Source organism: Cucurbita moschata, unplaced genomic scaffold, assembly GCF_002738365.1.
Source record: "Cucurbita moschata cultivar Rifu unplaced genomic scaffold, Cmos_1.0 Cmo_Scf00051, whole genome shotgun sequence".
In the NCBI taxonomy this organism is placed as follows: Eukaryota; Viridiplantae; Streptophyta; class Magnoliopsida; order Cucurbitales; family Cucurbitaceae; genus Cucurbita; species Cucurbita moschata.
Window position 1 is genome coordinate 194,308 of NW_019268567.1, and position 13,919 is coordinate 208,226.

At 38.4% G+C, this 13,919-nt stretch overlaps 2 protein-coding genes across 3 annotated transcripts; one reads left to right on the forward strand and one right to left on the reverse strand.

Annotated features, from left to right (window-relative positions):
• The first annotated feature begins 7,747 nt into the window (after positions 1-7,747).
• On the forward strand, positions 7,748-9,710 carry LOC111435998 (putative anthocyanidin reductase). Its single transcript, XM_023073655.1, has 6 exons — positions 7,748-7,935; positions 8,418-8,585; positions 8,665-8,882; positions 8,953-9,112; positions 9,263-9,470; positions 9,548-9,710. Exons 1-6 carry the CDS (start codon positions 7,785-7,787, stop codon positions 9,696-9,698), a joined length of 1,056 nt encoding a protein of 351 aa, XP_022929423.1. The 5' UTR covers positions 7,748-7,784; the 3' UTR covers positions 9,699-9,710.
• Positions 9,711-11,412: 1,702 nt separating this feature from the next.
• On the reverse strand, positions 11,413-13,178 carry LOC111435970. 2 transcript variants are annotated; one of them, XM_023073610.1, is made up of 3 exons: positions 13,032-13,178; positions 12,368-12,998; positions 11,413-12,296 (listed from the first exon to the last, which is right to left on the reverse strand). In XM_023073610.1, the coding sequence occupies exons 2-3, from the start codon at positions 12,996-12,998 to the stop codon at positions 11,662-11,664; spliced, it is 1,266 nt and encodes a 421-aa protein (XP_022929378.1). In that variant the 5' UTR covers positions 13,032-13,178; the 3' UTR covers positions 11,413-11,661. The 2 variants fall into 2 exon arrangements, with proteins under 2 accessions (XP_022929378.1, XP_022929377.1); XM_023073609.1 differs by having other exon boundaries at positions 12,368-13,178.
• Between the last annotated feature and the right edge of the window lie 741 nt (positions 13,179-13,919).

Sequence of the window (13,919 nt, forward strand, 5' to 3'; positions counted from 1 at the left end):
GGTTTGTCGTGCGTCGAACCTGCGTGAGCTGCCGTCGTTGATTATCGCAGACTTTGAGTAGTCCGCGCTCGATGGAAATGAAGCAGCCTGTCTCATCGAGTTGACCAAGGCTCACGAGGTTAGCCTTGAGCCTCGGGATGAAGTAGACGTCGGTCAGCTTGCGGTGCTCGCCTCCCTAGGCTCACAAGGTTAGCCTTGAGCCTCGAGATGAAGTAGACGTCGGTCCGCTTGCGGTGCTCGCCTCCCTTGTTGACGAACAGGATGGTGTCGCGCCCTTCGATCTCGACGAGGAGCCGTCGCCGAATTTCACCATCCCGCAAATCCCCAAGTCGAGCTCAGAGAACGCAGATCTAGCCCCGATCATATGGTTTGTTGCCCCTGTGTCGAGGATCCCATTCGCCAGTGCTCGTGTTGCTCGTCCCTCTCGCAGTCATTTTGGAAATTCCATTTTCCCTAAGATTAGTATCTTCCTTAGAGGAAGAAGAAATCGCAAAATCTTATAATTTAAGATCAAGGTCATTCAATATTTCCTTAGAGGAAGATACTAATCTTAGGGAAAATGGTGGCGAATGCTAGCCTGCCCGAGATGGACCCCAACAATGTGTGTGTTTTCACGCTTTGCATTTTCTTCTACTCAAACCTGAGACCTGTGTGTTGTTAGGTCGACGCTCTAATCACTTGAACTATTCAACTTGATTGTTGATAAGATTGGCTCTTTTGTAATGGTATACTACCGATCGCTTCAACTTGGCTCTGATACGACTTGTTGACTCTAGCAATTCGGAGGAAAATGTCGACGAAAAACTGGCCGAAGGTTTCTTCGAAAGAAAAATAGCGGAAGTAAAAGGAGAGAGAGAGAGAGATTCGCTGAGATTTGCTGAAAAACTCGATGTTTTATTTCTCTCTAGTTGAATTGTTTAAATAACAAATCTAATTACAAAAATAAAAAGGCTAATTACAAAGTGGGCGAAGACTTCGCCCAAGTTAGCCAAAAAATGGCAGCTAGAATTACGCTCTTCTATTGTTGTGAATTCAGAAGTTTTGAGATGTAAAAACAACCTAAGAACATAGCTTTTATTTAACAAAAACCCTCAAGCTCAAAATTTCACCAGCGAATGAAAGCAGACAACAGATATAGCCCGGGCATATTTGGAGAAAGCTTCCAAGCATATGAAGAGGTGGGCAGACAAGAAGCGTCTCCCCCTCCAATTCCGAGCAGGAGACCAAGTCCTTATCAAGTTGAGACCAGAACAAATCAGATTCCGCAACCGAAAGGACCAAAGACTAGTTCGAAAATATGAAAGCCCGATTGAAGTCCTTAAAAAATATCAGGGCTACTTCCTACATAGTTGCGCTACCCACATGGATGAAAATTCACCCAGTAATTCATGTGAGCAACTTGCACCCTGACCCAGACGATGACCAGCATCGATCTGAAATAAAGAGACACCAAAGAAGTAGAAGAGATCCTAGCCAACAGAGTTAGGAAGATAGGAAGACCCATTTAGATGATTCGTGAATTCCTTGTCAAATGGAAAAAACTCCCTATGGAGGAAACTAGCTAGGAACGCGCCGAAGATCTAGACTCCGCCGCCACCCACATCCCCAGGTTTGAAAGTAGTCGGTTGACAAAGACGTCAACCATTTAGGTGGGGGAGTATGTCACGGTCATGCTCGTCCAAGGCGTGTTGCCCATGGCCGCATGCCCATGGCAAGCCAAACCCTTTATGTCTTTCCATGTTCTAGTGTTTTCCTTTTGTATTTCTAGGAAGTATGATGTTTTGGAAAAATCATGTCTAGGCTTGCTAAACATGAAATGCCTCAGAATGTACTATAGGGGGATATGACTAGTTGTCAACTTCTCCCTACCCAAGGTTATATACTGTGAGCCGTTGTTATTACTCTCTTGCTTGCTTATATAACGTCTTTCAAAAATCTCTCTTTCAAAAATTACTCTCTACCCTCGTTTTCTAAAACCTTCTCTTAAACCAAGGCTAGAGGCTCGAGCATACGTCGCTTGGCTGTAGGCGACGTAAAAATGAATTGGCTTAGCTCACTTGTCGTTGGAAAGTGAGTGCCACATAATCGCAAGTCTGCTGCCATCAAGAGTGCGATTGTGACACTAGGCATGCAAACATTCCTTAGCTTAGTTGGTTAGATAATGCATGTTAAGGATTTCAGACCATTTTTGGAGAGTGTGTGCTGTGTTATAGTAAAATTACTATTATGCCCCTAAGTTGAGGTTTTCGAGAACCATGTTGTTTTATGTATTAAACAAGGTTAGAAAGAAAATATGCATGACAAGAATGAGAGTCGGGGAATATGGATTATGTGGTATGCATAATGTAAGAAATTATAATAATGCCCCTATTATGAGATTTGTGATGAATGATGTTTTATATACTTTCCGTTGTGTTAGAAAGGAGGATGGACTATTGTAATCTGTGCTCTAAGTGATTGATGGATGTTATCTCCCTGTTGAGTTTGTTTTCTTGTATGTGTGAACGATATAAGTATGTGTTAGCTCCAAGTGTTTGACTATGTATTCTCCTTGTAGAGCGTGTTTATCTGCACAGAGCTAGGGCGTTAGAGTTAGGTTGGCTAGACAATGACCTAGGTTAAGACACATCCAATAAACTGAGCACCTTAGAATCGTGAGCGACGGTCAGATCCATCCTTGAATATTAAAGCAAATTAAGAGAAAATCCAAAAGAGGGATGGTGCTTGTAGCCTTTAGGCAATGGCTTTAATGATATCAAGAACTGCATGGTTCTTGGCTTTCCTAGCTACTTCCATTCTTTAAATCATTAATACACGTTGCAAGATAAAGACATCCAACAAAACCCTCTCGAAACAAAGAAACAAAATTCTTAATGTTGAAGAAGACATGAGAGAGATCATGCGAAGACACGAGAAGAAGAAGAAGAAGAAAACAAAGAAATTACAATTATTTCAGCAATTAAAATGGTTGAACTGGAAGGGTGGAAGGTGCATATAGAAGTGGGGTTGGTAGGTTACATCGGCCTGTTGGCTTTCCTATTCTGGTGGTGCAGTTGCAGACATCATTCAATATAATTACAACAAGCAGCCATATATTATATATATACCTGCCACACGCAGCTAACACAAAACACTGAAATCACGCCATGTGAATTCCAATAACAACAAAAATGTTAAAACCACTTTGTTTTTGCTCGCACAAGAAGTCAAACCAAAACAACCGTACATGTGATGCCAAAAACAAAGTAATGATAATAATAAAGGGACAATTTAAAGAAAGAAACCTAACTAGCCACATTTTCCCTCCATTGATTTTTTTAGCTCGTTTTGATCTCTTCACACTTTGGCTCGTTACGTATTGTCGTTAGTCACATGGTTTTAAGCACATCTGTTAGAAAGAGATTTTCATACCCTTATAAGAAATGTTTCGTTCCCTTCTCCAACCGATGTGTGATCTCACACTCCAAAGTTATGAAATTTCAACAAATATGGAAAAGAATCGAAAATTGGTTTGGAAAAAGGGAAATTTTGACGAAGAAGTTGAATGCACAAGTGACAGCACGTGAGAGAGAGATTTTAGGAATTTTTGAGCTGCAAATAAAGCTAGCTCAGAAAGGCACAGATCATCCAAGTAAGTAACCACATGTACTTTAGGCAAGTAATACTTATAGGGATCGCTAGGATGTGCTCGCATGCAAGCATTCCTTACCTTAGGTGGTAAGAAAATGCTTGTTAAAGACTCCGGAAGGGCGTTTTTGGATGAGTATGAATTGTATGTATGTTATGGTAAAATTACTATTATGTCCTTATGTTGAGATTTATGAGAAACATGTGTTAGGTATCATGCTTAGCTAGAAAGAGAATATGATCACTAAAATACGAATTGGGCAAATGTGGATGAGTATGTTATGTATGATGTAAGAAATCACAAAAATGTCCTTATGATGAGATTCGTGATAAATGTTGTTTTATATGTTTTCCATTGTGTCAGAAAGAAGGATGGATTTCTTTTATCTGTGCTTCGGGTGATTGATGGATGCTATTTGTCCATTGAACTTGTTTGCTTGTATGTATGCATGATATAGTATTTGTTAGCTCCAGGTGTGTACTCCTTGTAAAACGTGTTTATATGCACAAAGCTAGGGCATTAGAATTAGGTTGGCTAGAGAATGACCTAGGTTAGGAGCCCTCCAACAAACTGAGTACCTTAGGATTGTGAGCAACGGTAAGAGTGTCTAAACCCTAGTGCTCCTAGATTAAGAAAGACTTGAGGAGTCAAAACAGAGCAACCTAGAGTCATAAGCCCGTGTTAAACCACCTAACTGCCTTAAGAAACCAATAAACCTTCTCAACTCTGAGATATGACCGGGCCAAATTTAAATTATGGATTAAGTGCTTAGGTGATCAATAGGTATCTCCATAACAAAGCATGCGTGAAAGAACTCAGTTAAGATTAGGGCACCACAGCTAATGCAATTTACACGTTGACCTAAGTCAAAATATTTCCAGTAGATCTAATACCCCAGAATCATGAGCGGTGATCAAAGGTCAAGATCTGAGTACACCTAGGGACTTGGATTAGCCCCAAAGAGCTAACTTCGAGTGTTCCAAAAATGAGAGATGAGATTTAAACCACCTAGAAGCCCCTAAGAACCTAGTAAACCTCCACGGAAACCAAGGATGACCAAGGTGGTTCTTCAGGCTAATAGTAGTGTGATAGTGTCTTCAAGCCCTCCACTGCCTTTCCTAACGAGCTAGGCTCAGGGTGGTTAGGTTAGTGTGAGATTCAGCTTCGTGGAATGGCCAGTGGTCTCTTGAATAGGGCAACTGTGCTGTAAACCCTTTCCTGAGAGGGGAGCGTAGGACCACATCTGATAACCTAATAGCTGGTTAGGACATGGGGATCGCATGCCCCAAACTTAGGTGACTTTATGATCCTTAGAGACGGGCCAGCCAACCTTACTTGGATGATGTTTAGACTAGAAATCACCATATTATCTCATCATAATTTTATGAGGTCTCGCCTCAATTAAGATCACCGGTCATTAATTGCGTAAGCGAAGTAAGCTTCCATGGTCAAAAGATCATAAAGATTGTAGCAACTCAGCAAGACAAAGGTAACCTCTAGACTGTTAGCAGTTGGTACGGTGTCAATAGAGCTTCCGCTTTCCTTTCCACTTTAGTACAAATATCGTCGAGTCAAGCCTAGGGTGGTTAGGATTGTGTGACCAATAGTTTAGTTGGATTGTCCTGCACAATGTCACAGTCAGACTTCTTCAACCTTGCGACATCGTGATCTTGGCACGCTCATGGCAAACCTTAAGGGGGAACTCAAGTCCCATTCACATTTTTCGCCCAAATTTGTGCCTTCATTGAACCGACAACGAGGTTTGTCTTCACCAACCGAACACAACTTGTGCAAAATCTAAACTTGTTCGGCCACACACGCCACTCATGCGTATATGTTCAATCGTGTGTGACACAACATCACATCTCATCGTCATCTAGGTTCCCAACAACATGACTCATGGATCGTGATGTCATTTCATGTTTCGGGACAACTCGACCATCTTGACTTACTTAGACACATCCGTTGGAAACTGACTCATGTGTCAATCTTCTCATCCCAACATTTCGAACATCCATCCATACGAATTCTCTTGAGGATCAGACTCTTCAAGTCCATGCTAAACCATTTGTGACATACGTTTCGGATTGCGGGAGCATAATCTAACCCTTGACACATGGGTTGGGGCAATACTGACACATTTGTTTCATCTGGTACTGTCCTTGAAAGACCATTTTCAAAGGAAGATGTCCGCGATGCTCGCTCACACTGTGTCACGTATGTGCCATAGGGTAGCTCGCTTAGGTCATAGGGTCCAGACGTGGTGGAGAGCCAACACCATGTCTCCCCCTAAGGTACATTTTGAGCATTTTCAATGCTTCTTGCATAGATGTCAGAGCGAACAGTCATTTGGTGTCGTAGAGCATCCGTTCGATGTTCGGTTGATACCAACTTTGGCAAGCATTCATATTTCATATGAACAAACTTTACTCCAAAGTCGTATCTCCAAATTTCCTTCAGAAAGCTGACTTTTGAGGTTAAGGATTGGGCCCTACCCAACCCTTTAACAAACCTATCTTTGACACTTGTATCTACTTGTTGCCCTTGTCTTGTTTATGCTTCATCTTCTCTTCAATGTCTACTTTGTGTGGTACATTAAATGATGCACCGTCCTTCTTAGTTGCATCATGGCACTTGTCTAGGCCCTCGCATGGCTGGATAGGCGCCACTTGAGGATTGCTGCTTCTCTTGTCGCAACATGAGGGTCATAACCTACTCTCTTCATAGTTAAATTATGACACACAACATATCTGTCCTAAGAGGGGAAATAGTATTATATGGTAGTCTTAGTAACTTGCAAACACAAAGGATCGCTCCCCCAACCTTAGGTGACTAGATGGTCTTGTGGATAGGGTTCACTAGCTAACCTCTCATGGATGATGAGAGCATGCTAGCACACACACCACATTGTCCCACCATAGATAGAGTTTTACGACGTAGCACCTCGACCCAGGACACTGGTTGCGTACTATTTAGGTAGAGCAGGCTACCTAAGTCTAAGAATAGAAAAAGTAGTTCCCATTTCATGATTTACCTGACATGAAATGTGAATGTTAATTGATATATTGATAGTGTTTAGATTTAGCTAGTTTTGTACTGTGAATAGAGAGAGTCATGGTTGTGTAAGCTACTAAATGCTACTATATGCATGAAAATGATTTTGCTATGTATTTAAAGTTTTCCAACGTTATTTTCCACATGAATGTTGATTTCAATGAAGCACCTAAACCACAAACATTATAAATGGATTTTTTTTCTCATAAAATTTTAGGTGAAGGCTCAATATGACATGATACAGTCATGTATGATATTTAGTGGTCATGGACTATGACAGGAGGCCAAACCAAGGGTGGGCATAAAATGACCAAAATGCCCCTATAATATATACCATTGGCTTATAACCAAAGTGACCTCTAAATGACATGAAGTTTGATGAGGAGCCTTTGTGTCATGGTTTAAAAGGATTATAGAAATTTATAAAGTAACACATGCATAGAGTCTTATGTCATGAAATTTGTGACCATAACACATGCATAGACTATAGGTTAGTATAAGGTATTTGTATTTAATTTTTACTTGTCTATTTTAATTTTTCCGTTAAGTTATTTTTAAGACCTTTTATTAAACATGTAATTTCATGATTATTTCCGCATAAAATAGTTATGTTATATATACCGTAGAGATTAAAGTTAGTAAAAATCTAGAGTCATTACATCTATTCTATCTGCATATATACTTACATGCTTCCTCAGAAAAATCATTACGATTACACCGATTTTGAATTTTGAATGAGAATAGAGATTTGAAGATTTCCCTAATTTGGATGCCATCATTTTTATCAAGAACATTTTCAATTTCATCAAATTGGGAGGTAAATTAAGATAAATTAAAAAAAGTTATATAAGGAAAGAAGTTTGGATGTAAAAAATGAAATTTAATTGGGTTGTTTTTAAGAAAGCAGTTTCCCCACTAGGGAGTTTGTTTGTCTGTTGTACAGTATTTTATATTTTTTACAGAGCGAAGGCATACGTTTTGTGTGGGTTTGTTGGAGCTTTTATGGAATCTGCATCCAAATAAATAAATAAAAAGAAAAGAAAAGAAAAGAAAAGAAAAGAAAAGGGGTTTGGGTTTGGGTTTGGGCGGAGAAAGCAGAGAGATGGAAGAATCAGGTTCAGAAGGAGGAAGGCGAAGGGGAACTCCAACAACAACATACTGCGTCACTGGTGCCACAGGCTTCATCGCCTCTTCCTTGGTTAACCTTCTTCTTCAAAGTGGGTATAACGTCCATGCCACTCTTCGACACCCAGGTTTGTCACCTTCTTTTTTATTTCTTCAAGGCCCCCCACCCTTTTTTTTTTTTTTTCAATGATGGGACTGTTTGTTTTTATCTGCTCCATCTCTGAATCTTACAAAATTTATTTAACTTTCAATTTTAGGAACAATTCAGGTACTTATTACACACCTGAAATCCCTTTTTGAATTAATCAAATTTTCAAGTTTACTTTTACGTGGTTTCTCAAATTTTGAATGATACGATCCGTCCCAATTTTGATCCATAAATAAACTAGATCGATTCTTCGTTCACATATTATATGATATAGAAGATGATGAAGTTTTTGATCCCGTCAATTTGAACCATCAAATCCTAGTTTTAGGTTGGATAAGATGTTATATTTTTTACTCGAATGGCAAAATTTTGAATATCAACGCCACATGTACTTATGTTATTCAAAATAAATTTTTAGATGTTGTTAAGTACTTAATAAAAAAAAATTTGTCGTCGGTGCAGCAAAGTCTTTAAAGCTATTGTCTTTATGGATGAACACGGACCGTTTGCAACTGTTCAAAGCCGATCTACGAGAAGAAGGAAGCTTTGATGAAGCTGTAAAAGGGTGTGATGGTGTATTTCATGTTGCTGCTTCCATGACTTTCAATGTTGATCAACAGGACAATATTGGTAAGCTCTTTTTAATATAAGAAGATGACATAATTGAATGAAGCAAAGACTTACGTTTTCCTTTTAATAACTTTTGAAGAGGAATATGTCCAAACAAATGTGATCAACCCGGAAATTAAGGGGACCCTCAACGTGCTTAAGTCATGCATGAAATCTAGATCAGTGAAGCGAGTCGTTCTCACGTCGACGATTAGTACTCTCACTGGTAAAGATGTAGATGGAAAACGAAGGTGTTTCGTTGATGAATCATGTCAAACTTTTGTAGATCAAGTTTGGAAGAACAAACCAAGTGGCTGGGTAAGTGACGTATCATCATTTGGCTAATTTGAAACTCTACTCTAACTCTAATTCTGTTTGGTTATTATAGGTGTATGCACTTTCAAAGCGTCTAAGTGAGGATGCAGCATTTAAATTTGCATCTGAAAATGACATTGATATCGTTTCAGTAATTACAAGCACAGTTTCTGGTCCATTCCTTACTTCCAATGTCCCATCAAGCGTTCAAGTTCTCATGGCGCCAATAACAAGTAAAAATCTTTCTACATTTTATTTTTTTCATTCTACTGCATAAATAAACTAGCCAAAATATATTTGTTATAAGTATGGATAAAAGATTAAATTTATTATCTTGAAGCAAATTACATGAAATGAAATGATGAACCTAATCAATTCTATAGGAGATCCCAACTTTCTTAAGATTATATCGACGGTGAACGAAAGAATAGGATCAGTTGCAGTGGTTCACACCAGCGATATATGTAGAGCTCACATCTTCCTAATGGAGAACACAAAGGCCAAAGGACGATATCTATGTTGTGTCGGAAGCTATACATTGTCAGAGTTGACAGAACGACTATCACGACACTGTCATGTGAAGTTGGAAAGGTAGTATTTGATTCGAGCACGAAAATTGGATGACGGGATGTAGGGAAATTGACATGGGTTTGTTGTTTGTTGCGCAGATGTGTTGATGAGAAGCAAAATTGGATGCGTTCTGAGGTTGGAAACAAGAAATTGAAAGATTTGGGGTTTGAGTTGGAGCATGGAATAGATGATATAATAAAGGACACAATTAGTGCTTGTGTTGAATGTGGCTTTATATCTCTTACTTAGAATGAATTTGGGTTTTGTATGGCTTACAATGAACGGCAACAAGTTCTTTTTCAAGTTCTTAATTAAGTTATAAATTAACTGAATTATAAAGCTAATGAATTTGATACTTAAATTAAAAATTGGGTTTGGGCTCAACATTTTCTTTGGCCCAACTTCCGACAATGGACTTTAGGTTAAATTGGACTTTGGGCTAAGTCGTGTTAAACCCAATTGACTTTTGGCCTAATCATCAAGTGGCTTAAGACATGCGTGATGTTCCATATTGGTTGGGGAGGAGAATAAAACACGGTTGATATGCGTGATGGACATGCATGATGTCCCAGATTGGTCGGGGAGCGGAACAAAACACCATTTGTAAGGAATTGAAAACTTTTGCTAGTAGATATGGTTTAAAGAGCCTCGAGGGATTCTAAGGGTAAGTCCGGACAAACATAATTTTTTTTTCCGGTAAATAAAAATCTTAATAAATTAGTGTTAAAATATTCAAAACTAACTAATTTATTTTTATTAATATGTGTTGAAAATATATTTATATTCAGCTGGACGGAGACTTATGATGAAGAATATAATCTGTCACTGACCCATTAATCTATCGGATAAAAACGTTCTCCACTCCCTTTCCACCTAAGTAGGAAATTATGGTGTTAATATTAGGTGGAGAGGCATCTCGAATGGAGTTCTCATGCATGAAATTACATGGTGCCAACCAAACATACCTCATCTAAATCACTATTTCCAATAAAAGGGAGAAATAGTCAAACTTCTCAAATATTAACACTATAATTTTATACTCTTTTATCCATTAATAAATATATATATATATATATATATATATATATATATATATATTATCTTCATTGTTCATTTTTAATTAATTAACATAAAATAATTCTAAGTAAATCTCGCCCTTTTAGAAGAAAATAGCAAATTCAGCTAAAAATATAAGAGTAAAAAATGTAATATTTTAAACTTAAGGAACAATAATCGTAATACTCCTAACATCCATGTACTCCAACATTTTTAGATTATTTTTTAGTTTAGTAATTATAGAGCATCGACCATAATAATCGATCATTTTTCTTATAGTGTAGATCATCTTAGTTTTCTAATATCATCTGACTCGATTAATTAATAAAACTATCCAATTTAGTAATAAATTGCTATTTTTTTTTTTAATGTAAATTTAACATTTGATTCTTTTATTTATTTATAACTAAACCTAAAACTTCAAAGTTCCCAAAATTTTAACGTGAAACACATTTTAAATGATAAAAGAGAATATATTTTAAATTAAAATATTCATTATCCACATCTGTAACATTATTTTTATTTGTGTTTGTAGTTTTTTTTTTTTTTAATGCTTGACATTATTATTATTTATTTTTTATTTTTTTTTGTCTATAACATATATCTTCAATAATTGAGTTATGCTTCATTTAATTTAATTTAATTAATTAATTAATTATTATTATTATTATTTTCGGGTATACTTGTTGACATATACCATCAATATTGAATATTTCAATTTATAAAAATATCCGACGATAAGATATTTCACTTTATATTTGTGACATCTCAAATCGGTCGAAAAAGAGAACATGTGAAAACTTCTCACGACCAGACATGTTTTAAAACTGTGAATCATTTCATAAAAGAACGTGAAAACCTCTCCAGAATCTCACTTATATGTTATAAACTAAAATAGACCCTCGAGTTAAATGATTATAATATGCCCTTTGAATGGAGAGAGAGAGGGACCGTGGGCTTCTCGCATATAGCCCTTTTGCACCAAACCTATAGGCTGTTCTGGACGGAGACATGCAACAAAGACAGCCTCAAATATGCTTCCGCCACCAACAATATGACACAGACACTGACACGGACACGCCTGAAACGCCCTCCTCCTCTCCTCACATCATTTTGGATTTTGAATTTTCTACTAAAATTCCCACAATAATTTGCTTCATGCTTTGCAAATTACCACAAAACATGGAAGCAAAGCTCTAGGATTCAACAAATAAAGCTCTTCTATATTTGAATGCAACCCAACTTTCCCCGCCAATGAATCAAACCCCGTCTGTCCAGCCATTTCCTGTATGTTCTCCAATGGCCTATGAACTCTCCCTGCAATCACCCTGCATACAATCATCGCCTTCCTCGTTATCGCCTCGTCCCATCCCGACATCTCAATCGAGCTGAATGCTCTTGCACTCGTAGAAGTTGTGAACACGCCTATCCCTTCTTTCATCTCTGTCTTTGCTGAGAACCCATTGCGTATGATTCTGCACACGCAGCATTTCTCCGATATGCAGAGGCTGGAGGAGCCATTGAGGCCAAGTGAGCACGCGACCGTCGTGCCGTAGAATCGCAGCAGCTCGTTCCCGTCTGCAATGCACCGTGGGTGCTTCTTTGGGAGCTTGCTGGCTTTCATTTTGACTGTCTCACGATACTCCTCGAATCGGGCTAGTGTTCGTTGCATATTGTGAACTTTCACCACTCTTTCTATTCTGCCACTTTGATTCTCTGATTTTAACCAGCTTGTTCTGCATATTATCTCCACGATTTTCCTTGATGAATCTCCTTCCACAAGCTCTGTTACTGCAAATTTCATGAGTTTTAGATTTAAAACAAATACGCAGAAAATTGAATTCAGAATTTTTGTTGCATACCAGCATGATTTGAAAGATGATGTGCTTCAGCAGAATCCCATTTGTTGAACTGCTCGCCACATTTATGGCAAGTAACCGTCGAACAAAACCCATTCCCAATATCCTCTGTTTTCAAAGAGACTCTGTTCCTCACTCCGCCGCCGCCAGATTTATGAGAGCTTCCGAATCCGTCTCTTAATGGGAACTTTCTCGAAGAAGGCCTCAATGGGTAGGCACCGGGGCCGGGTGTGCCTGGTGTCAGAGTGCCGACGAAGGTGGAAGCGGTGTTAGCACCGGCGTGAGGATCGGCGGCAGGTACATCTTGGGGGAAACCGGTATGGAAACCGGTGATTTTGAGCTCGCATCTAGAGTTGTTGAGAATGACTTGGTGGGTTATTGGGTTGAGAAAGTCGCTGCTGCCAATGGATCTTGGACTGCAACTTGGGGGCTTGTCGAAATGCCTCTTGCTGGTGCCGCCATGGATGACGTCTTTGAGATTTGCTATGGACCTTGAACAACCTGATCTGCCTCCTCCCCCTGTTTTTCTGGTCAAAATTGAACCCAAATTCTTTCTGGTTTTTGGGTCATGGACTTCTGATGGGTCTGATTTGCAGTACAAAGATTTCTTCAAGGACACCCAAACTGTTGGCATATTTGATTTTCTTCACAGATAACAAAACCCCATTTCTTCAAAGATCACTATTCTCTTGAGCTACAAGGAAGAGATTTTTTTTTTTTTTTTTTCCCTTTTTTGGGCATTTTGGGGGGAGAATTTGGAGGGGATGTGGGAGATTCAACGCAAATTCCTGGATCTCTTTTGTTTTCATTTATGATGATAGGCTCGTTTTTTAAAAAGTTTTTTTTTTTTTTTCTGGACCTTTTGTAAATGATTTTAATATAAGTAGGGGGTGAAATTACCTTTATGCCTTTGTTCATAGGGTAATGTGGTGGAGAAGTACCCCAAGTCATTTTGGAAATATTTTACCCAATTGAGGATAAAAAAGGTTAGAATGATTTTTTTTTTTTTTTTTTTGATAATTTATAATATTTTCCTACTTCCGTTAGGACATTTAAGTAATACTGATTTATTTAGACTCTAAGACCAAGAACATTTGGTCCAAATAAGTTTAGGAGCATCGAGTTGAGTCTAAAATTATAAGTGAGCTTATTGTTGAAACGGATGTTAGGAATCATAGATCTTCACAATGATATGATATTGTCTTCCTTGAGGATAAGCTCTCATGGTTTTGCTTTAGATTTCCTCAAAATGTCTCATCCCAACAGAGATAGTATTATTTGATTATAAACCCATGATCGTTCCCTAAATTAGACGATATGGGACTTTCATCCAACACCTCCCCTTGAACAAAGTACGTCTCCCCTTAATCGAGCCTCGACTCCTTTTTCTTTTGGAGTCTTTGTCATTTTTTACTATGCCTTCGAGGAGCCTCGATTCCTTTTTGTTTTGGAGTCCTTTGTTCGACATTTGAGAATTCTATTGACATGGTTAAGTTTAGGGCATGGCTCTGATTTCTTGGAATCACAGATCTCCACAATAGTTTGATATTATCTA